Source organism: Mobula hypostoma, chromosome 4 (genome assembly GCF_963921235.1).
Source record: "Mobula hypostoma chromosome 4, sMobHyp1.1, whole genome shotgun sequence".
Classification (NCBI taxonomy): Eukaryota; Metazoa; Chordata; class Chondrichthyes; order Myliobatiformes; family Myliobatidae; genus Mobula; species Mobula hypostoma.
The window spans coordinates 103,331,901-103,357,790 of record NC_086100.1 but is presented as its reverse complement, the minus strand read 5'-3'; the positions used below and the strand labels follow the sequence as shown (position 1 = coordinate 103,357,790).

At 43.8% G+C, this 25,890-nt stretch overlaps 1 protein-coding gene across 7 annotated transcripts in view; it reads right to left on the bottom strand.

Annotated features, from left to right (window-relative positions):
• The window catches only part of klhl2 (kelch-like family member 2), a 165,789-nt gene that overhangs the window by 47,539 nt on the left and 92,360 nt on the right, over window positions 1-25,890 (bottom strand). For all 7 annotated transcript variants that reach the window (XM_063046326.1, XM_063046327.1, XM_063046330.1 and 4 more), the window contains one exon: window positions 20,934-21,043. In XM_063046326.1, the coding sequence (XP_062902396.1) occupies window positions 20,934-21,043 (110 nt within the window). The remainder of the gene's footprint in view (window positions 1-20,933; window positions 21,044-25,890) is intronic.

The following is a 25,890-nucleotide window of genomic DNA, read 5'->3' as shown; positions in this document are numbered from 1 at the left end:
CATAAAAACGGACTGTAAAAGCTTTTATAGATATGTAAAAAGGAAAAGACTGATAAAGACAAATGTAGGTCCCCTGCAAACAGAAACAGGTGAATTGATTATGGGGAGCAAGGACATGGCAGACCAATTGAATAATTACTTTGGTTCTGTCTTCACTAAGGAGGACATAAATAATCTTCCAGAAATAGTAAGGGACAGAGGGTCCAGTGAGATGGAGGAACTGAGCGAAATACATGTTAGTAGGGAAGTGGTGTTAGGTAAATTGAAGGGATTGAAGGCAGATAAATCCCCAGGGCCAGATGGTCTGCATCCCAGAGTGCTTAAGGAAGTGGCCCAAGAAATAGTGGATGCATTAGTGATAATTTTTCAAAACTCGTTAGATTCTGGACTAGTTCCTGAGGATTGGAGGGCGGCTAATGTAACCCCACTTTTTAAAAAAGGAGGGAGAGAGAAACCGGGGAATTATAGGCCGGTTAGCCTAACGTCGGTGGTGGGGAAACTGCTGGAGTCAGTTATCAAGGATGTGATAACAGCACATTTGGAAAGCGGTGAAATGATCGGACAAAGTCAGCATGGATTTGTGAAAGGAAAATCATGTCTGACGAATCTCATAGAATTTTTTGAGGATGTAACTAGTAGAGTGGATAGGGGAGAACCAGTGGATGTGGTATATTTGGATTTTCAAAAGGCTTTTGACAAGGTCCCACACAGGAGATTAGTGTGCAAACTTAAAGCACATGGTATTGGGGGTAAGGTATTGGTGTGGGTGGAGAATTGGTTAGCAGACAGGAAGCAAAGAGTGGGAATAAACGGGACCTTTTCAGAATGGCAGGCGGTGACTAGTGGGGTACCGCAAGGCTCAGTGCTGGGACCCCAGTTGTTTACAATATATATTAATGACTTGGATGAGGGAATTAAATGCAGCATCTCCAAGTTTGCGGATGACACGAAGCTGGGTGGCAGTGTTAGCAGTGAGGAGGATGCTAAGAGGATGCAGGGTGACTTGGATAGGTTGGGTGAGTGGGCAAACTCATGGCAGATGCAATTTAATGTGGATAAATGTGAAGTTATCCACTTTGGTGGCAAAAATAGGAAAACAGATTATTATCTGAATGGTGGCCGATTAGGAAAAGGGGAGGTGCAACGAGACCTGGGTGTCATTATACACCAGTCATTGAAAGTGGGCATGCAGGTACAGCAGGCGGTGAAAAAGGCGAACGGTATGCTGGCATTTATAGCGAGAGGATTCGAGTACAGGAGCAGGGAGGTACTACTGCAGTTGTACAAGGCCTTGGTGAGACCACACCTGGAGTATTGTGTGCAGTTTTGGTCCCCTAATCTGAGGAAAGACATCTTTGCCATAGAGGGAGTACAAAGAAGGTTCACCAGATTGATTCCTGGGATGGCAGGTCTTTCATATGAAGAAAGACTGGATGAACTGGGCTTGTACTCGTTGGAATTTAGAAGATTGAGGGGGGATCTGATTGAAACGTATAAGATCCTAAAGGGATTGGACAGGCTAGATGCAGGAAGATTGTTCCCGATGTTGGGGAGGTCTAGAACGAGGGGTCACAGTTTGAGGATAGAGGGGAAGCCTTTTAGGACCGAGGTTAGGAAAAACTTCTTCACACAGAGAGTGGTGAATCTGTGGAATTCTCTGCCACAGCAAACTGTTGAGGCCAGTTCATTAGCTATGTTTAAAAGGAAGTTAGATATGGCCCTTGTGGCTACAGGGGTCAGGGGGTATGGAGGGAAGGCTGGGTTCTGAGTTGGATGATCAGCCATGATCATAATAAATGGCGGTGCAGGCTCGAAGGGCCGAATGGCCTACTCCTGCACCTATTTTCTATGTTTCTATGTTTCTATACTTTTCTCTACCTCTTTAACCTCCCAAAATGCAAAACCTCATATTTGTCTATATTTAATTCTGTCAAATGTCTAACTGATCTATATCTTGCTACATCATTTGACAACCATCTGCATTATCCAGAGCTCTAATTTTTGTGCACTCTGTAAACGTAGTAATCAATTAATGTTTTATCTATATTCACCAAGGAGAAAGACATAATAAATGGCAAGTTCAGAAAGGGGTGATGTTATTCTTAGTATTAAAGATCAGGTATCACATGTCTTGTTGAATAAATGCCCAGGGCCTGCTGAGACACATCATGAATAACTATAGAGGAAAGTGAAGAGATTGCCGGGACCTTGGCAGGGATCAGCTGAAATGTTGGGCAGAGCAAAGGCAAATGAAATTTAATCCTGACTAGTGAAGCACTGGAAAGATCAAATAAGAGTAGGACATGCATAATAAGTTGTAGGACATTGACAGAGAAAGTGGAGAGTTTTGCTGAACAGCAGGACCTTGGGTACAAATCCAAAGTAGCAGCACAGGTGAACAGAGTGGCAAAGCAGCCAAATGGGATGCACAAAACAAGAGCAGAAATATCATGCTTGAACTTTACAAACATTGGTTGGACATTGTCTTGTTTTCTGCATTATTTACTGATAAAATGTGGTCTGATCTTCATCTAATTCACAATAATACACAACACAATCTGCCTAAACTAATAATACGCAAACAGTTGTATATATCATGTCCTCACTGAACACCTTGTTGAATCATTCACAGTCCAGTCTTGAAATAGTATGTGAACCCTTGTATTAAATAATCAGCAGAACTTCCTTTAGCAACATTAACTTCCACTAAACATTTCCTGTAGCTGCTGATCATTCTTGCACAACGGCGAGGAGAAACTTTAGACCATTCCTCCACACAAACGGTTTCAGTTCATCAAAACTTCTGAGATAACTTGCATCAAAAGCTCTCTTCAGGTCATGCCACAGCATCTGAATTAAGTTAAGGTCTGGACTCTGACTTGGCCATTCCAAAACATGAATTTCCTTCCTTTTTAAGCTATCTGTTGTTAATTTACTCGAGTTTCATTGCATACTCCAACTTCTATTTAGCTTCAGGCAACGGACCACTACCCTGACATTCTCTTGTAAAATATTGACGCAATTTTGAATTCATTGTTCCTTCAACAATTACAAGTTGTCCAGGCCCTAAGGCAGCAAAGCAGCCCCAAACCATGATGCTCCTTCAACCAGGCTTCACAGCTGGGATGAGGTTTTGGTGTTGGTGTGCAGTGCCTTATTTCCTCCAAACGTAGCTGTGTGCATTTCTGCCAAAAAAGTTCAACTTTTGTCTCATCTGTCCACAGAACGAAGTCCCAGAAGTGTTGTAGAACATCCAAGTGGTCTTGTGCAAACTTGAGACACACAGCAATGTTTTTTTTTGGAGAGCAGTGGTTTCCTCCATGGTGTCCTTCCATGAACACCATTCCTGTTCAGTGTTTTTTTTGTAGTGGACACATGAACAGAGACTTTAGCAAGTTCTAGAGTTTACTACAGGTCTTTTGCTGTTACCCTTGGGTTCTTTTTCACCTCCTTCAGCATTGCACGTTGTGCTCTTGATGTGATCTTTGCAGGATGCCCACTCCTCAAACTAGCAACAGTACTGAATTTCCTCTACCTGGAGATGATTTCTCTTCCTGTGAACTGATGAATACTTGGGTTTTCAGCTTTTGTGGTCTTTTACAGCTTCATGAACCTCTACAATTTTTTCAAAGTCCTCCGAAAGTGCTTTTGATTGAGGCACCACCAGCCCGTGTGCAGAGGCACCCAATCCTCCTCTCCTCCCCTCCAATTCAACATCTGGATGAACACAGGCTACCACTGTCTGCATCCCTTCCTCGCCCTGCACCTACCATCCCCACCTCCACTTACCAACTGCTATCATCGCAATCTTCACCTCCCCCAGCTCCCACCTTCCACCAACTCCCCAGTCATCATGGACTCACCTTCACTACTGAGCAGGTGAGAGGGGCTCTGCGGAAACTCAGACACGGAAAAGCACTGGGACCAGATGGGGTGAGCCCCAAGATCCTGAAGGAGTGTGCTGAGCAGCTGTGTGGAGTTCTCCAGTGCATTTTCAATCTGAGTCTCAGCCTGGAAAGGGTCCTGACTGTGTGGAAAACATCACATGCAGTCCCAGTACCCAAGAAGGGTCAACCGAAAGTCTTGAATGACTACTGTGCAGTAGCCCTGATCTCACACGTCATGAAGACTCTAGAGAGGCTGGTCTTGGCTCACCTCCGACCCCTGGTCAGATCAGCCCTCAATACCCTACAGTTTGCCCACCAGGAGCACATTGGAGTCGACGATGGTGTCATCTACCTGCTGAACAGAGCCTACTCCCATCTGGATAAGCAGGGCAGAACTGTGACGATCATGTTTTCTGATTTCTCAAGTGCCTTCAATACCAGACAGCCCTCATTGCTGGGGGAAAAGCTCTGGTCAATGCAGATTGGCACTTCCTGGCATTATTAGCATTATCCTGGATAATGGACTACCTGACTTGTAGACAGTTTGTGTGGCTTACAAGCAGCACTGGGGCCCACAGGGGACTGGATCGGCTCCCTTCCTTTTTAACCCTGAATACCTCGGACTTTAGATACAACCTTTGAGTCACGTCGTCTGCAGAAATTCTCTGATGACTCAGCAATAGTTGGCTATATAAAGGGAGGATGGGAGGATGAATACAGGGTCCTGGTGGAGGACCCCGTCTTACTGATGTTGAGCTGCAGATGATTCAGCTTGCAATATTTGACAAAGGAGATGGTGATGGACTTTAGGAAGACCAAGCCTGCACTTCTCCCTGTTGCTATTGATGGTGTGGATGTGGTAAGTATCTGGAGATGCTGGATGATAGACTTGAGTGGAGCACCAACACAGAGGCTGTGTACAAGAAGGGTCAGGGTCACCTCTACTTCCTGAGGAGACTGAGGTCCTTTGGAGTATGCAGGCCTCTCCTTCACATGTTCTACCAGTCTGTTGTCACCAGTACAATCTTCTATGTGGTGGTGTGCTGGGGCAATGGAATCAACACCGGTGATGCCAACAGGCTCAATAAACTGATTAGAAAGGCTAGCTCTGTTATAGGAAACAAACAGGACACACTGGAGGCTGTGGTAGAACAAAAGGCTCTATATAAACTCCTGGCAATTCTGACAATGTTTCTCACCCTCGGCATGCCTCCTTGGCTGAGCAGAGGAGCACTTCTAGTAATAGACTAAGACAAAAGTGCTGCTCCAAAGAGCGCTACATGAGGTCATCCTTACCCTCTACCATTAGGCACTAGAGTGAGTCCAGCTATAGCTGGGGAAGTGATGACCCCTCCTCTTAGACTGCTTGTGGTAATTTACTTTTTATTCTTTCTACTTCTCTTCTAATATTTATACAGGTTTCCCCCACCATTCGAAGGTAGAACATTCCTATCAAACTGTTCGTTAGATGGAATGTCGTAAAGCGAAGAAGCAATTACCATTTATTTATATGGGAAAAATTCATGCGTGTTCGCAGACCCAAAAATAACCTACCAAATCATGCCAAATAACACATAAAACCTAAAATAACAGTAACATATAGTAAACGCAGGAATGATATGATAAATACACAGCCTATATAAAGTAGAAATACTTTTCTACAATCATTGCCGCACTGTTCTCCATAGTGAAAATCTCACGCAAGCACTCTCGGCAGAAACACTATCTCCAGTAACCTTTAAGCTATGAAGCTGCCAAATCATACCAAATAACACATAAAAATACACAGCCTATATAAAGTAGAAATAATGTATGTACAGTGTAGTATCACTTACCGGAATTGGGAAGGCAGCATAGATCAGAGGCAATGCAATAGGCAATCACCTCCGATCTGGGCCGACATTTACTTGCCAGGCAGCACCTAATTAACTAGCTTGTTTATTTTGGTTTTTTTCTTAAAGAGGTGCTGGGTGCGTCCCGGCTACCGCTTCATTCTCTGCGGCAATGTATCGGTCCGTGGCCCGGGGGTTGGGGTGGAGGGACACTGGGATGTCATCTTATCATCATCTGTTTCCATCAGGACAGGCAGGTCATCTTCTTCTATGTCTGCCTGCCTTGATGTCGAAGGTCAAGGTTCGTCGTCTGCTGTGGCAGCTGCGGAAGGCTTGAAAAACGACAGTATGCTTGACTGCTTAGCCTCACGCATTTTTCGATCATACAGTTCTTTGTAAGCACTCAAAACATCCTGCAAATATGCCCTAAACAGACGTATCCTTTCAAAATTGAAGTTGTACTTTTCTGCAATAATTGCAGCGAAAATCTCACACAGTTGCTTCACGTTCAGTTTCTGGACGATTTCACTTTCGGTCCGTTCGCTACTGCATTCGGTTTCAATTGTCATCCTTTCCTCTTCCAATCGCATCAGCTCTTCATCTATCAGTTCTTGGTCATGGGATGCCAAAACCTTCTTCGTCAACTTCCACAAGCCGATCTCACTTTGTCCTTACTTCGTTCACCACAATCAAAATGCTTAATTATGTCTAGTTTTACGCTAAGTGTAACACCCTTACGAGCTCTTTTAGACTTTTTCGATACCTTAGACCTCATCTTGCTAACGGCTGCTCACAGGCATGTGTTTAAGCAATACCGGCTAGAATGCAGTTCCAGGGGAGGAGCTTGGCTACTCAGGGCACGCGCTGCCTTTTTTCACGCACTGCTTTTTATCGTGCACTGCCTTTTTTCGTAAAAGTGAAAACACCTTCTGTAGCGAAAACAGGTAACTAATGTAGGTCTTTCGTAACAGCGAGGTTTCGTAAAGCGAAATGTTCGAAAAGCGAGGGACACCTACATCTGTGCACTTGTACTCAAGAGCAGCTAGGGATGGGCAATAAATGCTGGCGACACCCACATGCCATAAATGAATAAATTTTTTAAAACTTGTAATGCTACTGTGACACTGCAATTTCCTTTGGGATCAATAAAGTATCTATAAACAGATCTTTTTTAAGAGCAGGCTCTCTCAGTAGCCTGACTTCGTGTGTCTTTTTGTATAGGGCAGGTCACATCTACAACCCATGCCTCCAATCTTATCTCCTTGATTGGAATACCTGACTAGAAATAGCTTTGTAGAAGGCATTATCCCAGAGGTTCACATTCTTTTTTTGAACCTAGACCAAGATTGCTTAAATGGTTTAAACCCCTTCTCCTGTCTTCAACCTCTTCCTGGACATCACACCCTGGTCTTCTGCCTGCCCTGGACGTTCTCATTGCCAACTATTGATAGGACATCAACCATCTAGACTTCAACACTCCTCTCTGCAACTCCAAGATCCCTCCTTCTAAACGCTCTGCTCTCCACTCCCTTCGCACTAATCCTAACCTCACCAACAAGCCTGCAGATAAGGGAGGTGCTGTAGTAATCTGGTGTACTGAACTCTACCTTACTGAAGCCCAGCAACAACTCTCAGACACCTCTCACTTCCCCCTCAAACAGGATCCCACTAAGGAGCACCAGGCCATTGTCTCCTGCACCATTATCAACCTTATTAACTCTGGGGATCTCCCATCCAATGCCATCAACCTCATAGTTCCCACACCTCTGGTTTCTACCTCCTACCCAAGAACCACAAACCCGCTTGTCTAGGTAGACCAATTGTTCCACTTGTTCCTGCCCACTTAACTCATATCTACATACCTCGACTCTTTTATTCCCCCCACCCCCCACATCAGTCCCTTCCTACCAAAATCTGTGGCATTTCACAAGCTCTGGATCTTTTTGATAATTTCAGGTTCCCTGGCCCCAAGCATCTTACTTTCACTCTGGATGTCCACCCCCACCAGGAAGGCCTCGAAGCTGTTTCTTTCCGGACACCAGACCCAACCAGTTCCCTTCTGCCTAGCAGAACTTGTCCTCACTCTTAATAATTTTTCCTTTGGTCCCTCCCACTTCCTTCAAACAAAAGGTGTAGCCATGGGCACGCGCATGGATCCCAGCTGTGCCTGCCTGTTTGTTGGCTACGTGGAACAGTCTATGTTCCAAGCCTACACTGGTATCACTCCCCAACTTTCCCTATGCGACATCAATAACCGCATTGGTGCTGCTTTCTGCACCCAATCAGAGCTTGTTGACTTCATCAACTTTGCCTCCAACTTCCACCCTGCTCTCAAATTAACCTGGTCCATTTCCAACCACTCCCTCTACTTTCTCGATCTCACTATCTCTATCTCTGGAGACAGCTTATCTACTGATGTATAAATCTAATGACTCTCACAGCTACTTGGACTATACCTCTTCCCGCTCTGTTACTTGTAAAAACACCATCCCCTTCTCTCAATTCCTCCATCTCCGCCGCATCTGCTCTCAAGATGAGGCTTTTCATTTTAGAATGAAGAAGATGCCCTCTCTTTTTCAAAGAAAAGGGCTTCCCTTCCTCCATTATCAATGCTGTCCTCAACTGCATATCTTCCATTTCATGCTCATCTGGTCTCACCCCATCCTCTCACTACCCTACCAAGGATAGGGTTCTTCATGTCCTCACCTACCACCCGACTAGCCTCCTGCACATAATTTGTCGGGAATTTCCACCATAGTCATAGTCATACTTTACTGATCCCGGGGGAAATTGGTTTTGGTTACAGTTGCACCATAAATAATAAATAGTAATAGAACCATAAGTAGTTAAATAGTAATATGTAAATTATGCCAGTAAATTATGAAATAAGTCCAGGACCAGCCTATTGGCTCAGGGTGTCTGACCCTCCAAGGGAGGAACTGTAAAGTTTGATGGCCACAGGCAGGAATGACTTCCATCTCCAATGGGATCCCACCACCAGGCACACCTTTCCCTCCCCCTCTGCTTTCCACAGGGATCGCTCCTTTACCCATTCATCCCTCCCCACTGATCTCTCTCCTGGCACTTATGCTTGCAAACTGAACAAGTGCTACACCTACCCCGACACCTCCTCGCTCACTACCATTCAGGATCCCAAAGGGTCCTTCCAGGTGAGGCGACACTTCACCTGTGATCTGTTGAAGTCACATACTGTGTCTGGTGCTCCCGGAGTGGCCTCCTGTATATCGGTGAGACCCAACGAGATCCTGTAGATCAGGACACCATTTCGCCAAGCACCTACACTCCGTCCGTCAGAAGAGGTAGGATCTCCCAGTGGCCACCCATTTTAATCCCACTTCCCATTCTGATACATCAATCCACGGCCTCCTCTACCGTGTGATGAGGCCACACTCAGGTTGGAGAAGCAACACCTTGTATTCCGTCTAGGTAGTCTCCAACCTAATGGCATGAACATCAATTTCTCAAACTTCCGGTAATGGCCCCCCATCCCCCTTCACCCTTCACCATTCCCCATCCCTTCCCCCCCCCTCCTTGCCTGCCCATTACCTCCTGTATTGGAGGGGTTGTGACTGTCATGTGACAGCACTGCCCACTACCTGGTCAAAAGACACGCCACCTGCCAATCAAGGTTTGACCCCTCCTCGCCCATCAATGCACACCTAACCACTGGCCTCTTTAATTAGCCTTGTACTTGACCTCGGGCAATTGGCCTTTGTAATCAGCTTAACCCTGCTGGCACCAAGCCATTGGCTTCCCTGTGAATCACCTGGGCTGGACTCATCAGCTCTGCTGCACTATAAAAGAAGCCATGTGTGCTTGACCCTCTCTCTCTCTTTTGCTACCTCCGAGGGACCACCCTGCCATTTGGTGCGTTGTGCATTGAATAGGGTTAGGGGTGTGGGTATCGTCCCTAATATCATAAGAGCCGGGCCCGCACAGAGTCAAGGGTATCAGGTATCGTATTGACTTTTCACTGGGGTGGGGTGCATGTGCGTGTGCACACACTTTGTCCCCACACGATTTTATTAATTGTCTATGTGTTTTATTGCTGATCCGATTACTGTAAACTGTGTGTGTGTGGCTTCTGTTGTCATTTTCCCACGTTTGCCTTCTGTACATAAAATCCTTTACTACTAAGACTGTGTCCAGAGTCCTCGCCTTTGAGACCTATCGAATCTGTTTCCTCACTTACAACACCTCTCTCTGGTGCTCCGCCCCCTTTTTCTTTCTTCCACAGCCTTCTGTCCTCTCCTATCAGATTCCCCCTTCTCCAGCACTATCAACTTCCCAACTCTTTAGTTCGTCCCTCCCCTTCCTGGTTTCACCTATCACCTTGTGTTTCTCTCAACCCGCCCCACCTTTTAAATCTACTCATCTTTTTTTTCCCCAGTCCTGTCTAAGGGTCTCGGCCTGAAACATTCCTCAAGAATTTTGTGTGTGTTGTCTGGATTTCCAGCATCTGCAGATTTTCCCTTGTTTGTGTTTAAATGGTGTACTCAGTAATGACGAGAAGTACAATTGTTTGATTTACTAGTTTATGCAGATTGTGTTTGTCTGTTATTGTGAGTTAGATGATCAGACCACATTTTATGATTAATTAATGCAGAAAATTAAGTAATAGCAAAGGGTTTACAAACTTTTTCTTGCAACGGTATGTCACCATATACAACTCTGGGCAAACTCAATAAATCTGTAGAATAATGACCTTAATAGAATCAGTGAAAGACCACCCAACTAGGCCATTTAGCCAGAGCGCAGAAGACAACAAACTGTGCAAATACAAAAAGAAGAAATAATAAATATATGAGCAATAAACATCAGGAACATGAGATGAAGAGTCCTTGAAAGTGAATCTATTGGTTGTGGGAACATTTCAGGGATGGGGAAGTGAAGTTGAGTTTATTCCTTTTGGTTCAAGATCCTGAGGGGTAGCTGCTGATCCTGAACTTGGTGGGGTGAATCCTGAGGCCCTTGTACCTTCTTCCTTATGGTAGCAGCGAGAAGAAAACATGTTGTGAGTGGTAGTGGTCCCTGATGTTGTATGTTGCTTTCTTGTGACAGCTGTTTCATGTAGATGTGCATAATGGTTGAGAAGGCTTTACCCATGATGGACTGGGTCGTATACACTAATTTTTGTACCATTCAAGGGCATTGGTGTTTCCATACCAGGCTGTGATGCAGGCAGTCAACTGTGCATCTATAATGGTTTGTCAAAGTTTCAGATGACATGCCGAACTCCGCAGACTCCTAAAAGAAAAAAAAAGAGGTGCTGCTGTGCTTTCTTCATAATTGCACTTACGTGCTGGGCCCAGGACAGGTCCTCTGAAATAACAACACCTAGGAAATTAAGGTTGCTAACCCTCTTCACCTCTGATGAGGACTGGTTCATGGACCTCTGGTTAACTTCTGAAATCTATAATCAGCTCTTTGAACTTGCTGACATTGAGTAAGAGGTTGTTGTTATGACACCACTCAGCCAGGTTTTCAATCTCCCTTCTATATGCAGTTCTCTTCGCCATGGAGATTCACCAGGATGTTGCCAGGATTGATGAATTTCAGTTTTGAGGAAAGATTGGATAAATGGGCTTTATCAAATTGTCCCACAGCTTCCTCAGCTCCAGGTATATAAAATTATAAGGGAGTTAGATAGAGCAGACAATGCAAATCTTTCTCCTGACCTACAGTGCCTATAAAAAGTATTCACCACACACCCCCCCCCAGAAGTTTTCATGTTTTATAGTTTTACGACATTGAGTCACAGTGGATTTAATTTGGCTTTTTTGACACGAATCAACAGAAAAAGTCTCTTCCATGAGAAAGTGAAAATAGATCTCTACAAAGTGATCCAAATTAATTACAAATATAAAGCAGAAAATAACTGATTGCAACAGTATTCACCCCCTTCAAGTCGGTATTTAGTAGATGCATCCTTGGCGGCAATTACAGCCTTGAGTCTGTGTGGATAGGTCTGTACCAGCTTTGCACATCTGGCCACTCTATCAGCCTTGCACATCTGGCCACTGCAGATTTTCCCCACTCTTCTTTACAAAACTGGTCAAGCTGTTAGATTGCATGGGAATCGAGGGTAAACAGCCCTTTTCGAGTCCAGCCACAAATTCTCAATTGAGTTGAGATCACTCTAGTACATTAGCTTTGTTGTTTTTAAGCCAATCCTGTATAGCTTTGGCATTATGCTTCGGGTCATTGTCTTGCTGGAAACCAAATCTTCTAAGTCACAGTTCTCTTGCAGACTGCCTCAGGTTTTCCTCCAGGATTTCCCTGTCTTTTGTTGCATTTATTTTACCCTCTACCTTCACAAGCCTTCCAGGGCCTACGACAGTAAAGCATCCCCACAGCATGATGCAGCTACCACTATGCTTCACAGAAGGGATGGTGTGTTTTTGATGGCGTGTGGTATTTGGCTTATGCCAAACACATCGTTTAGTCTGATGGCCAAAAAGCTCAATTTTAGTTTCATCAGACCATAGAATCATCTTCCAGCTGATTTCAGAGTCTCCCACATGTGCTCTGGCAACTCCAGCTGAGATATCATGAGAGTTTTTTTTCCCAACAGTAGCTTTCTCTTTGCCGCTCTCCCATAAAGCTGCGATTGGTGAAGCACCCGGGTAACTGTTGTGTATGCACAGTCTCTTCCATCTCAGCCACTAAAGCTTGAAACTCCTCCAGGTCCCTTGGTGGCCTCCCTCAGTAGACCCTTTTTTGCATGGGCACTTTCTGCTCTCAGCAGATTTACAGCTGTGCCATATTCTTTCATTTCTTGATGATTGACTTAACTATACTCCAAGCAATATTCAGTGACTTGGAAATGTTCTTGTATCCATCTCCTGAATTGTGCTTTTCAATAATCTTTTCATGGAGTTGCTTGGAGTGTTCTTCTGTCTTCATGGAGTAGTTCTGCCAGGATACTGACTCACCAGCAGTTGGACCTTCCAGATACAGGTATATTTTTACTACAATCAACTGAAGCACCATGACTGCACACAGATCTCCAAAAACAGCTCTCAGTTTAACAAATTATGTGACTTCTATGATCAATTGGCTTCACCAGTAACAATTTGGTGTGTCATATTAAGGGGGGGGGGGAAAGAGTGTGAATACTTTTGCAATCAATTATTTTGTGTTTTATATTTGTAATTAATTTAAATCACTTTGTAGAGATCTGTTTTCACTTTGACATGAAAGATTCTTTTTCTGCTGATTAGTGTCAAAAAAGCCAAATTAAATCCACTGTGATTCAATGTTGCAAAACAATAAAACATGATAACTTCCGGTGGCGGGGGTGGGGGGGGTGAATATGTTTTATAGGCACTGGAGGCATCTAAAACAAGAGGGCACCAGCATAGGTGAGGGTAGGTGGTTTTGAGGAAATTATTTCCCTGCCTTTCTGCCCCCAAGTTTAATGGAACTTGGAAGGTATTGCTGAGGTATTTGAGAAAAAATTATAAAAACACTTTAATTGCCAAAGCACAAAATACTACAGTCCAAAACTGAAAAAGCCGAATTAGTATAAATAAGTACACTGATGGACATGGTAGGCTGAGAATACTGTTTCTGTGCAAAGCTGTCTCTGAAGTACTTGCAGATAGTAAAAATGGTAAACGGAAAATCCACTCTGCTTTTGGCCAGATCTCCGCTCTGACTTGCAGTGATGTCTACATTCAGAAGAATTATATCTCAATCTGCTTTGGGTTTTTTTCTGGCAGTCAGTGCTCTCTGTATATTACAGAGTCCAACAAAGTTGCTTGTTCAGCAGATTTGGCTAAAGTAGATTAGGTTATTTTTACCACTAGCACATACTTAAGATTCAACTCTATGCAGGATTCTACTATTCTCAAGAAAAGGCTCTCCTTTGATTCCACACTACCATTCTAAAATAAATGTGGCAGAATAATGGGTCTTTGTGGGACCACTCAGTTCTACCTGGAGCCTACCACTTCCACCAACAGTAAGTAGCATTCTTCTTGCCCGATCACGATAGCATAACACTGAAGGCCAATGCAAGGATAAACTAAAGTACTGTGTGCATGCACGGGGGAACGTGGGAAAGGATGGAGAGGGCATTAGTAGGTTGCCAAATCTAGAACACAACAGCAGTTAATAACCTTTTAATAATTCTTGGGAGGGAAAAAAATCATCCTACTTGAGTGTTGATTTCTGATATTGAAGATATGTAATTCTGTTGATGCAAGTGTGACCATTTCCCAACTGATCACAGGTGCATCCCACTATTTTTATAGACCATTCACCTCCCATGAACAGAAGATTACCCCTTTTCACAACTACTATTCACTGCATTCCACATTGACCAAAACTATAATTGCATTGTTGCTAAATGTTCTGCAACATCAGATGCCGGCCTTCCAAAAGCAGGAGCATTCAAAAGTTATTGAAATTAAGATTTGTAGAATGAATCAAGAATGTGAACCATATAGCAAATTTGATATAAGATCATTAACATGTTGACAGTGAACCAACTATGTGAACCAACAAAGTCTCAGAGGAAAATACAAAATGGTTATGTAACAAATAATCAAGGGACATTCAATAGGTTTGTATTGGAAATCAAAATGTATAGTTCTGCACCAAAAACATTTTACATTTATTAGGTAATGTGTGGTTCGTCCATCGTCATTAATGAAGACCTCGACATCATTAATCACTTTGAGACTGGATGCGGTGTGTCCGAAGATGACTGGTCAGGCCAATTCGGGCACGGAACGTCCTAGCACATGTTGGGCAGACGTGTAGGCACTGCAGTTGTTGCGCTGGTGGCTCTCGACTTGTGCAGCTCGTGCTTATGTTGTGCTTCAGCAATGGGCCTTGCTTTGTAAGCTTGACAGCCCTTGTGGATGAGGTAGGGCGGTTTTGTGCCAGCGTTTCCTAAGAGGTCGTGTCTATGTCAAATGACTTCAGGGAGGCCTTTAGTGTGTCCTTGTAACATTTCTTCTGCCCTCCATGCGAGCGTCTTCCAGCAGAGAGTTCCCCAAGAAGGAGCTGCTTGGGTATGCGCTCGTCCGGCATGCGGATGACATGACCTGCCCACCGGGTCTGTGCTCTCATCAGCAGTGTGTGGACTGATGGTAGACTTGCTCTAGAGAGAACTCAGTGTCTGGTACTTTGTCTTGCCATCTGATGCCTAATATTCTGTGAAGACAAGTCATGTGGAAATGGTTGAGCTGTCTTCGATACACAGTCTACGTTTCACAGGCATACAGGAGGGTAGTGAGTACCACGGCTCTGTAGACCTTCAGTTTTGTTGCTGGAAATGATTCCTCGACGTTCCCATACAGTGGAGCCCAGTCTACCAAAAGCAGAACTTGCCTTTGCTATTCTGCAGTTAACTTCTGTATCAATAGACATTGCTCGGGAGAGGGTGCTGCCAAGTTAAGTAAACTGGTCCACTGCCTGTAGATTCTGCTCTTTGATTGTGAGTTTCTTAATGCTGGCAATCAGAATGCTGGTAGTAGAAGAGCAAGAGGTGTGTAATTGGACTCTTCTTATTATCTCAAAAGTTACTGTAAACTGACCAGACACACACAGCTCATATCTGTAACCCATATTTTTGTCCACCTTTGCAAGAAACTTTGCAGCTTAATTTTTTCAGCCTTGATTGCTCTGTTATCTGGAATGGACATTAGCAGCTCTTACAAGTATCAATTTCATTACTATTGCACCTCTTTTTATTCTCCCTTCGCTCACTTCTACTTAAAGCTTCAGTATGCACAAGTTAAATGAAAGAGAGTTTTACACACTTGTAACTGCCACTGACGTTAATTTAAATGTTTTTCTATATCCACATTGGGCAGTGGGGTGGAGATATGAGTTTACCAAAGGAGATGCAAGCCACCCTTCCCTTTGCTAGCCTGTGGGTCACCCTTGGGCAAGGTGCAGCACCAGCCTAGACCCCTGATCATGGTTATGTGAAGCGACGGGAGCAAGTGGTGGATGGTCGTAGGAGCAGCTGGTGCACATCACAAGTCCTGGTTATGCAACCAATGACACCAGGCAGACAATCTCTGAAGAGTATTGATAATGGCTGGGGTCACCCATCTGGTAAGAACACTGCTCAGAAGGCAGCAATAGCAAACCATTTCTGTAGAAAAATTTGCCAAGAACAATCATAGCTGTGGATAGAGGAAAGAAATACGAACAACAGCGTGAAGGGGGTCTCCCCAAAGGCACTAAAGATAGACGGAAAACCATGATCACCTACGTCATACGACATGGCACATAATGATGTTTACATAGACATTACAGTGAGAAACATATGCAAAGGGAATTCTCAAAAAACAAATTAACTAGTTGCATACTAGCATCTGATTAATTAGTTACAAACTGGCATGCTATTAATTAGTTACAAACAAGCAGAGGATAGATCATTTGTATTCAAAGTACATTTATAATCAATGTATGTATCCATTATACAACCCTGAGATTCGTCACCTAACAGCCAGCCACGAAACAAGGAAACCAGCCCCCCCCCACCCCCACAAAAAGAAAACCTATAATAAATGCCCAAGGAACAGTTCGTACAGTTCCAGAGCAATAACATGCCAGTACCTGAACCAAACAAAACAGCAGCTGAGGAGTACTGGAAGAATACATGGGAGAAAGAAACACCTCATAACACCAGTGCCTAATGGCAGAAAGATCTGCAAGCCAACCTCTGCAATCTCCCAGAGGAAGAACCAGTCACCAACACAGCAGTCAACGTCCAGCAACAAGGAGCAAGTATGAAGAACTGGACATCACCAGGGCCTGACATGGTCCACACTTACTGGCTGAAGAAACTAACAGCATTACATACATGGCTGGCAGCTGAAATGAACTGGCTGCCTGAAGCAGGCTCCCACCCTGAGTAGCTAACTCAAGAAAGGACAGTATTCATAGTCATACTTTATTAATCCCAGGGGAAATTGGTTTTTGTTACAGTTGCTCCCTAAATAATAAATAGTAATAGAACCATAAGTAGTTAAATAGTAATATGTAAATTATGCCAGTAAATTATGAAATAAGTCCAGGACCAGCCTATTGGCTCAGGATGTCTGACCCTCCCAGGGAGGAGTTGTAAAGTTTGATGGCCACAGGCAGGAATGACTTCCTATGACGCTCAGCGCTGCATCTCGGTGGGATGAGTCTCTGGCTGAATGTACTCCTGTGCCCACCCAGTACATTATGTAGTGGATGGAAGACATTGACCAAGATGGCATGCAACTTAGACAGCACCCTCTTTTCAGACACCACCGTGAGAGAGTCCAGTTCCATCCCCACAACATCACTGGCCTTACGAATGAGTTTGTTGATTCTGTTGGTGTCTGCCAACCTCAGCCTGCTGCCCCAGCACACAACGGCAAATATAATAGCACTGGCCACCACAGACTCGTAGAATATCCTCAGCATCATCCGGCAGATGTTAAAGGACCTCAGTCTCCTCAGGAAATAGAGGCGGCTCTGACCCTTCTTGTAGACAGCCTCGGTGTTCTTTGACCAGTCCAGTTTATTGTCAATTCATATCCCCAGGTATTTGTAATCCTCCACCATGTCCACACTGACTTCCTGGATGGAAACAGGGGTCACCGGTACCTTAGCTCTCCTCAGGTCTACCACCAGCTCCTTACTCTTTTTCACATTAAGCTGCAGATAATTCTGCTCACACCATGTGACAAAGTTTCCTACCATAGCCCTGTACTCAGCCTCATCTCCCTTGCTGATGCATCCAACTATGGCAGTGTCATCCGAAAACTTCTGAAGATGACAAGACTCTGTGCAGTAGTTGAAGTCCGAGGTGTAAATGGTGAAGAGAAAGGGAGACAAAACAGTCCCCTGTGGAGCCCCAGTGCTGCTGATCACTCTATCGGACACACAGTGTTGCAAGCACACGTACTGTGGTCTGCCAGTCAGGTAATCAAGAACCCATGATACCAGGGAAGCATCCACCTGCATCGCTGTCATATTGAAGGATCTTTACAAAGGAGCAACACTATCAAACTCCAAGCCTATAACCTGCCTGTTAACAACATGGAAGCTCCTATCAGGCATCATGGCCACCAAGCTGAAGGAACATGTGTGTAAATTCCTCAGCCCCGCTCAGAGGGGGTTTGGTACTGGAACCAGAAACTCCACAAGCACCAACTCCTGGCAGACAAAGCAGTCATTCTAGACCCCAAAACCAGGCAAACCAACCTAAACACAGCCTGGATCGACAACCAGAAAGCGTATGACTCAATGCCCCACACATTGATCCTGGAATGCCTGTCTCTATACACCAAGGACCTTCATCAAGAACTCAAGGGGCTTTTGGAGGACAATGCTAGGAGTTAACTCAAAGCCAATAGCACAGGTGACCATCGGATGTGGAATATACCAGGGTGATGCACTGTCCCCAAAGCTGATCTATATAGACTTGAACCCCTCAGCCAGATCATCTCAAAGAATGAATGTGGGTACAAGTTCAAGAGTGGAGTGATCATCAGCCAAGCTCCTGTACATGGATGACATCAAGCTGTGTGCCAGAAATGAAGGAGACATTAACTCACTAATCCACTTGACAAGGTGTATAGCAGAGACACCAGGGTGTCATTTGGACTGGAAGAGTGCAGCTGGATGATCTTGAAAAGAGGTAAACTCATCAAGACTGAAAGAGTTGAGTTACCTGAAGGTCACATAGCATACGTACAGGACAGTTACAAATACCTGGGGTCCTGCAGGTGCAAGGAAGCCATAATAAGGACACAAGGAAGGCTGCAACATCTAAGTACCCCAAAAGAGTGAGACAGGTCCTAAAAAGCCAGCTGAATGGGAAGAACAAGATCAGAACCATCAACACATTCTCCCTATCAATCATCAGATACCCAGCCGCAATAGTGTACTGGCCAAGGAATGAACTGGAAGCCACTAACATCAAGACCCGAAAGCTCCTAACAATACATAGAGGATTCCACCCAAAGTCCTACTTGGAGTAACTGAACACTCATGGAATAAAGGAGGACAAGCACTTGGAAGTGTCAAAGCCACAGTCCTGGAAGAAATCAGAAATATCCATGAGTGTGTCAGGAGGACGGCCCCCAAGGACATCCTGCTGGAGAATACCTCAGACAGCAGGCAGGCGGCATGGAAGTAGAAGTGGGTGAAGCAAAGTAAGAGGATCAGAGGGCAAGCCACTGCACGAGATGTACCATTGCCAGATAGCAGAGGTGGCTGACATAAGGCTGGAAATGGCAGGGCTGAGGCATAGCACAGAGGCACTGCCCACGGCTGCACAAGAACGGGCATGAGCATGAGCAATAGAAGCAGGGGTCTATCACACCAGACAAGACCCAAGACGCAGACTGTATGAGGAATCTGCTGAAACCATCCAGCACATAGTAGCAGGGTGCAAGATGCAGGCAGGGACAGCATACACTGAACAGAACTACCAAGTTGCAGGAATTGTGTACAGGAACATCTGCGCTGAGTATGGACTGGACACTCCCAAATCCAAATGGGAAACACCCCGAGAAGATAGTGGAGAATCACAGAAGGACTTCCAAATACAGACTGATAATCAGGTACTGGGCAACCAACCAGACATGGTGATACTGGACAGGGAGCAGACGAAAGCAACAGTAATAGATGTGGTAATCCCAAATGACAGCAAAATCAGGAAGAAAGAACATGAGAAGCTGGAGAAATACCAGGGCTTGAAAGAACAGAGAGAAAGGATCTGGAAGGTTAACGTCAGAGTAATCCCTGTGGTGATAGGAGCACTTGGAGCTGTGACACCTGGACTGGGAGAGTGGCTCCAACAAATCCCAGGAACATCTGAGATCTGGGCCCAGACAGCACACTACTAAGAACAACAAGGATCACTGTTCCATGACATGTATATAAAAATTGTCATAACACCCAATGTGCAATGAAAACATAACCACAAGCAAATAGCAATTCTAAACTGAACAGAGTCCCATAGTTCAGTGCAGAGCCAAGTAAACATCATGGAGCAGTGATCTGAACCCACCCAGTACAGTATCTTGCCTCAGGCCCCGGCACCCTGACCTTTTCGATCTGGCCCTGTGCTTAACTCTCCGTCCAAACATCAGGTTCCTCCACTTTGAGCAGCATTCTGAACCAGTCTGTACCTTACCTCACCTCAGGACTCGACCCGCTGACACTTCCAATCTGGCTTGGCGCCCAAATCTCCATCCGAACAACGGGTTCTAAACACAAAATAATCTGCAGATGCTGGGGTCAAAGCAACACTCACAACCATGCTGGAGGAACTCAGCAGGTCAGGCAGCATCTGTGGAAACGATGAGTCGACGTTTCCACGGATGCTGCCCGACCTACTGAGTTCCTCCAGCGTGTTGTGAGTGTTGAACAACGGGTTCTGACACTTGGATACGCCAGACTTCGCTGCCTTGATTCGACCTGTAAATATCCCTCAGAACACTGTGTTCAGTCATGTCGATACACTCTGGGATTGGACCTCAAGGCTTCAATTTGACTTGTGCCCTACCTTTTACTCTCTTCCATGCTCTAGGCAACAGGCCTGCCACCTCGCCTTGCCTCAGTTCTGCCACATCACATTGCCTCCAAGTCCAAAGGAGAGTTATAGACTATTACTTGTGATGGTAGTTTTCCAGCAAATGTGTGGTTAACAAAGTACTTAGTTGCTATCCTTGTTTTGTTCAGCTAGAAGTTGCTGAGGGTCACCAGCACAGCCTTAAACCAGAAGTTCCCTCTTCAAGTTTTTCAAAAAAGGGATCAAGTTAACCGGCTAAAATTGAATAACTCAAGAACTGGGGAAGTAGAAAGACACACATCACAAAAGTACATTGTTATTTGCTAAAAGATTGGTGCATCAATTGTTTATTTCATCCAGCCTTGACTACACTGATTTTGATAATAAAATATATATTGCCCATGAAACCAATCAAAACATATCAATCCTATTCAACAAATACTGATAAATATTAATAAAGAGCTTGTTTGGCATTAATGTTAGATTATGGCGTATTTTTTCCAATAATCAATATGACTAATAAATAGACCAGAGTTTGTCATTCTCTAATAACTACCCACTGGAATAAACCAAAACTGAAATGGATTCCCACCATTTAACCATCTTTAAAGACAAGAACTTGGTTTTGAACACTTCCAATTCCCATTCCAACATTATTTCTTTCCATTTTACCTTTTCTTCTGAAGAGATTGTGAGCATATCACTGGCTATCAAACCGCATACTTGATCTATACCAAGGTTGAGGAATTCCTCTCCTAGCACAACCTCCGAGAAGTGCTGCTCTGTTCAAAGAAAAACAAAGGAAAAAGATAAAAAGGTTATTCTCCATGTTATTTTAGTTTCAGAACAGTAAGAGCTTCTTCAAACTATGATTATCTCAACAGAACCAAATACTTGTAAGGACTCCTTAGACAAGTGTGAGAGGTTAAAGACAAAGTCAAGCACTTGTCCTTTCTTGCAGCTTTAAACAAGATTGAGAAATTGTATGTTAAAGGATGTTTAAGAACACGACAAAGCTGTTTCAAAGAATGTGTGCATACTACCTTTTCCTAATTACATTCCTTTTTTAAAAAAAGAGGTTTGTGCCAGGAAATAAAAGTAATGCATAATTAAGTCCTTGAAACCTCAATTTTAATAAGATACAGTGGCATGCAAAAGTTTGGGCACCCTGGTCAAAATTTCTGTTACTATGAATAGCTAAGTGAGTAAAAGATGAACTGATTTCCAAAAGGCATAATGTTAAAGATGATACATTTCTTTAATATTTTAAGAAACATTTTATTTCCGTCTTTTACAGTTTCAAAATAACGAAAAAGGAAGAGGGCCTGAAGCAAAAGTTTGGGCACCCTGCATGGTAGTACTTCATAACACCCCTTTTGGCAAATATCACAGCTTGTAAATGCTTTTTGTAGCCAGCTAACAGTCTTTCAATTCTTGTTTGGGGGATTTTCTCCCATTCTTCCTTGCAAAAGGCTTCTAGTTCTGTGAGATTCTTGGGCTGTCTTGCATGCACTGCTCTTTTGAGGTCTATCCACAGATTCTCGATGATGTTTAGATCAGGTGACTGTGAGGGCCATGGCAAAACCTTCAGCTTGCACTTCTTGAGGTAGTCCATTGTGGATTTTGAGGTGTGTTCAGGTTCATTATACTGTTGTAGAAGCCATCCTCTTTTCATCTTTGTTTTTTTTTACAGACGGTGTGATGTTTGCTTCCAGAATTTGCTGGTACTTAATTGAATTCATTCTTCCCTCTACCACTAAATGTTCCCTGTGCCACTGGCTGCAACACAAGCTCAAAGCATGATCAGTCCACCCCTGTGCTTAACAGTTGGAGAGGGGTTCTTTCCATGAAATTCTGCACCCTTTTTTTTCAAATATACCTTTGCTCATTGCAGCCAAAAAGTTCTATTCAAAAGTTTCAAAGGAACACCTAAACAAGCCTGATGCATTTTGGAAACAAGTCCTGTGGACTGATGAAGTTAAAATAGAAATAAAATTCAGTGGCAAGAAGATGCACATAAATGACAATGATTTCCATTTTAAAATCAACATTAATATACCAAAAATATCCAAAGCATTTCTGAGAAGCATTAGTCAACAAAAAAAATCATGAAACATAAGGACATATTAGAATTGATGATCCAAACCTTAGTCAAAGGCAATTTAAAGGCAGATAAAGGGTGACTGTTTTCAATGTAGGAGTCAGCAGATCTTACTGCAGCTCCTTTGCAATTAAAGATACAGTGGAAATTTACTCATAGTCAAGATCTAACTTGGAATACCGGCATCTCTAAGGGTTATACCACTGCGAGATGTTTTAACAATGCTGAAGGAAGAGCAGTAAAATGATCTGAAAACAAAAGGTGAAAATTTCAAAATGTGTTGTTTTTATTTGGGATCCAATGTAGTCTAGCAGCATCAAATGACAGCAAAAAGGGAACTTGATGTGTTCCAAACACAGGCAGCAGAGACTGGGGTGGGTTTATGGCATATACAGGAAGAGTTCACATGGAAAATATACATACATGAGAGTGTCAGGAGTACATGCGATGAGGTAGGGGCAGTGTCACATGAGGTTACAAATAGTCTAGAAATACCAAGGATGTAAGCTCACCAAGGAGTCAAATCCGACAAACCATCTGCTTTACTTTTAAGACCACTGCAGGAATAACAACACTTGCACCCTTCTTTAAGTATGACATTTGACGTGTTTTTATTTATTTATTGAGATACAGCACAGAACAGGCCCTTTGAGCCACACCCCCCAGCTACCCCCGACTTAATCCTAGCCTAATCATGGGACAATTTACAATGAACAATTAACCTACCAAATTGAGCATCTTTGGACTGTGGGAGAAAACTAGAGCACCCAGAGGAAACCCACTCAGTCATGGCGAGAACACACAAGCTTCTTACAGACAGTGGCAGGAATTGAATCCGGGTCACCAGTACTGTAAAACGTTGTGCTAACCACTACGCTACCATTTCTTAATTAAATGATTTGTGCTATTATTGGTTAAGAAGCAGATGCTTAGTGTTTCAATCTTGCCCATTGCAACAATGTCATCCATCAATAAAATTGTGCTCCAGTTGATGCTGCAAATCCAGAGCAAGACACACAAAATGCTGGAGGAGCTCAGGTCAGGCAGCATCCATAGAAATGAACAAGCATTTGAACATTTCAGGCAGAGACCCTTTTTCAGGACTGGAAAGGAAGAGGGAAGACGCCTGAATAAAAAGTAGGGGGAGGGAAGGAGCATAGCTCGATGGGTGAAGCCCAGTGGGTTGGAAAGATAAGGGGCTGGAGAGGAGAGTGGACCATAGGAGAAAGGGAAGGGGGGGGAGAAAGGTAGGTGATAGGCAGGTGAGAAGAGGCAAGAGGCCTTTGGAGGTAGCTGCTGTCATGGAGAATGACGTGTTGGATGTGGAAGCTCATGGGGTGGTAGGTAAGGACAAGAGGAACGCCATCACTGTTAAGGTGGTGGGAAGATGGGGTGAATGCAGATGTCTGGGAAATGGAGGAGATGCGGGTGAGGACAACATCAATGGTGGAGGAAAGGAAACCCCATTCTGTAAAGAATGACATCTCCGATGTCCTGGAAAGGAAAGCCACATCTTGTGAAAAGCTCAAACAACAGGAATTCTGCAGATGCTGGAAATTCAAGCAACACACATAAAAATTGCTGGTGAACGCAGCAGGCCAGGCAGCATGTCTAGGAAGAGGTGCAGTCGACGTTTCAGGTGATAGGCAAAAGGGATACGAGAGGATCATGGGACAGGAGGTCCGGGAAGAAAGACAGTGGGGGGGGGGGACCCAGAGGATGGGCAAGGGGTCTATTCAGAGGGACAGAGGGAGGAAAAGGAGAGTGAGAGAAAGAGTGTGTGTGCCCAAACATCGACAGTTTACTCTTTTCCATAGATGCTGCCTGGCCACCTGAGTTCCTCAAGCATTTTGTGTGTGTCACTCAACTTAATCCCATATTCCAACACCAACCCAGTAGCCTTAGGGGTCGAAGTTCTTCAAATACACAAAGGGTTTCTGCGTCCAGATCCTCAGCATTCTCTAGACAAAAAAATTATTGTGCAAACCTATTTCTACTATTGGTTTTTAGCAACTATTTTGTTTTTTATCTAACTAAGGAAAATCCAGCCTTACCATAATTTCATATATCTCAATTACATCTCCTTTCAACTTCTTGTCCTCCAAAGAAATCTACTCTAACGTATCCAATCTTCCCTCGTAGGTACAGCTTTCTGACCCGGCCAAAATTATTGGCAAATCCAAACTGCACCAACCCCTAACTAAAACCCTTCTGCATGCCCTTGTTAGGGTATATAACAAGTATTAAGTTCAACAGCAGCCATTCTTCAATCATGAACATGGATTGTAGATTAAATTTAAAATGCAGCCCTGAACAAAAGCTTTCCTGGAGCTGTGACTGGAGTTGATTGAATACCAGACAATGCTGATTACATTCATTTGGGTGTCTAGAGTGTAGAAAACGAAGGTGGTGTGTGAAAAATGTGTCTTTCAAAGCAAGCATTGTAACCATAGAATGTCCTGCTGTTACCTTCGACCTTTAGCATATAAAATGTCATGTAATATTGGGCTTCTTCCTCTAAGAGTGTCTCACTTTGTTGAATAGATACTTCTGACAAATAAAATCATCTTGGGCTTTCAGCCAGGTATAGATATTGATTATAAGCGACATTTCAATGACAAACTCTGCCGTCTTCTTCAGAAATGATGCCTGGGGGGGCGTCACGTGATGACGTGGGATTGAGACGTGTAATTCCAGCTTTCCCGTAAAAAAAAATCAGCAAAGTACCATTTAAACAAAGTTAACAAATACTTTCCTAAAACTACTTATAAACTTCGTAAGACTACTCTACGATATGCCTCGTAAACCGCAACAGAAGAAGTCTGTTGTTGTGAAGTCGCCGCGAGATGGGAAGAAAAAAGGGCCTACTGCAGCGATGGAGCCTCGGATTCAGGTTGGATCTCCTTCGGAGGAGACGCATTTTATCTCTGGCGTAGAAGAACAGGGAGCAATAGTGGCGGTAGCGGTCTCTCGGAAGAAGATGCCAGAAATGCGCATGCACAAAGAAGAACGCATGCGCAAATCGATACAACTTAAACTACAAGAACCAACGGCCACTGCAACTGAAAGTGACTCAGAGTCAGAATTGGATACTGCAGAGAACACAGATGAAGAAGAGGAGGAAGAACTGGAAGAGACTGGAAGTAAAGGAGACAAAGGAGACATAAGAGAGGCTATATTGCAATTAACGGCTGAACTAAGAAAATTAAGAACAGAGCTTAGAGACGTGAAGATGTGCTATGATAAAGTTATGAAAAAACAGGATAAAATGGATAAGAAACTTCAGAAGATGGAAAGAACAATGGAGCATATTAACGATAGACTGGAAAAAACAGAAAATGATGTGATTGTCTGGAACACGGAAAGAAATCAACTCTTGGAGAAAGTGGACGTGTTGGAAAATTTTAGTAGACGTAATAATATTAAGATTGTTGGTCTTAAAGAAGGTATAGAGGGAGATAATCCAATAGAATTTTTTCAAAAATGGATCCTGAAAACCTTGCAATTGAAAGAGGAAGACCGATCAAT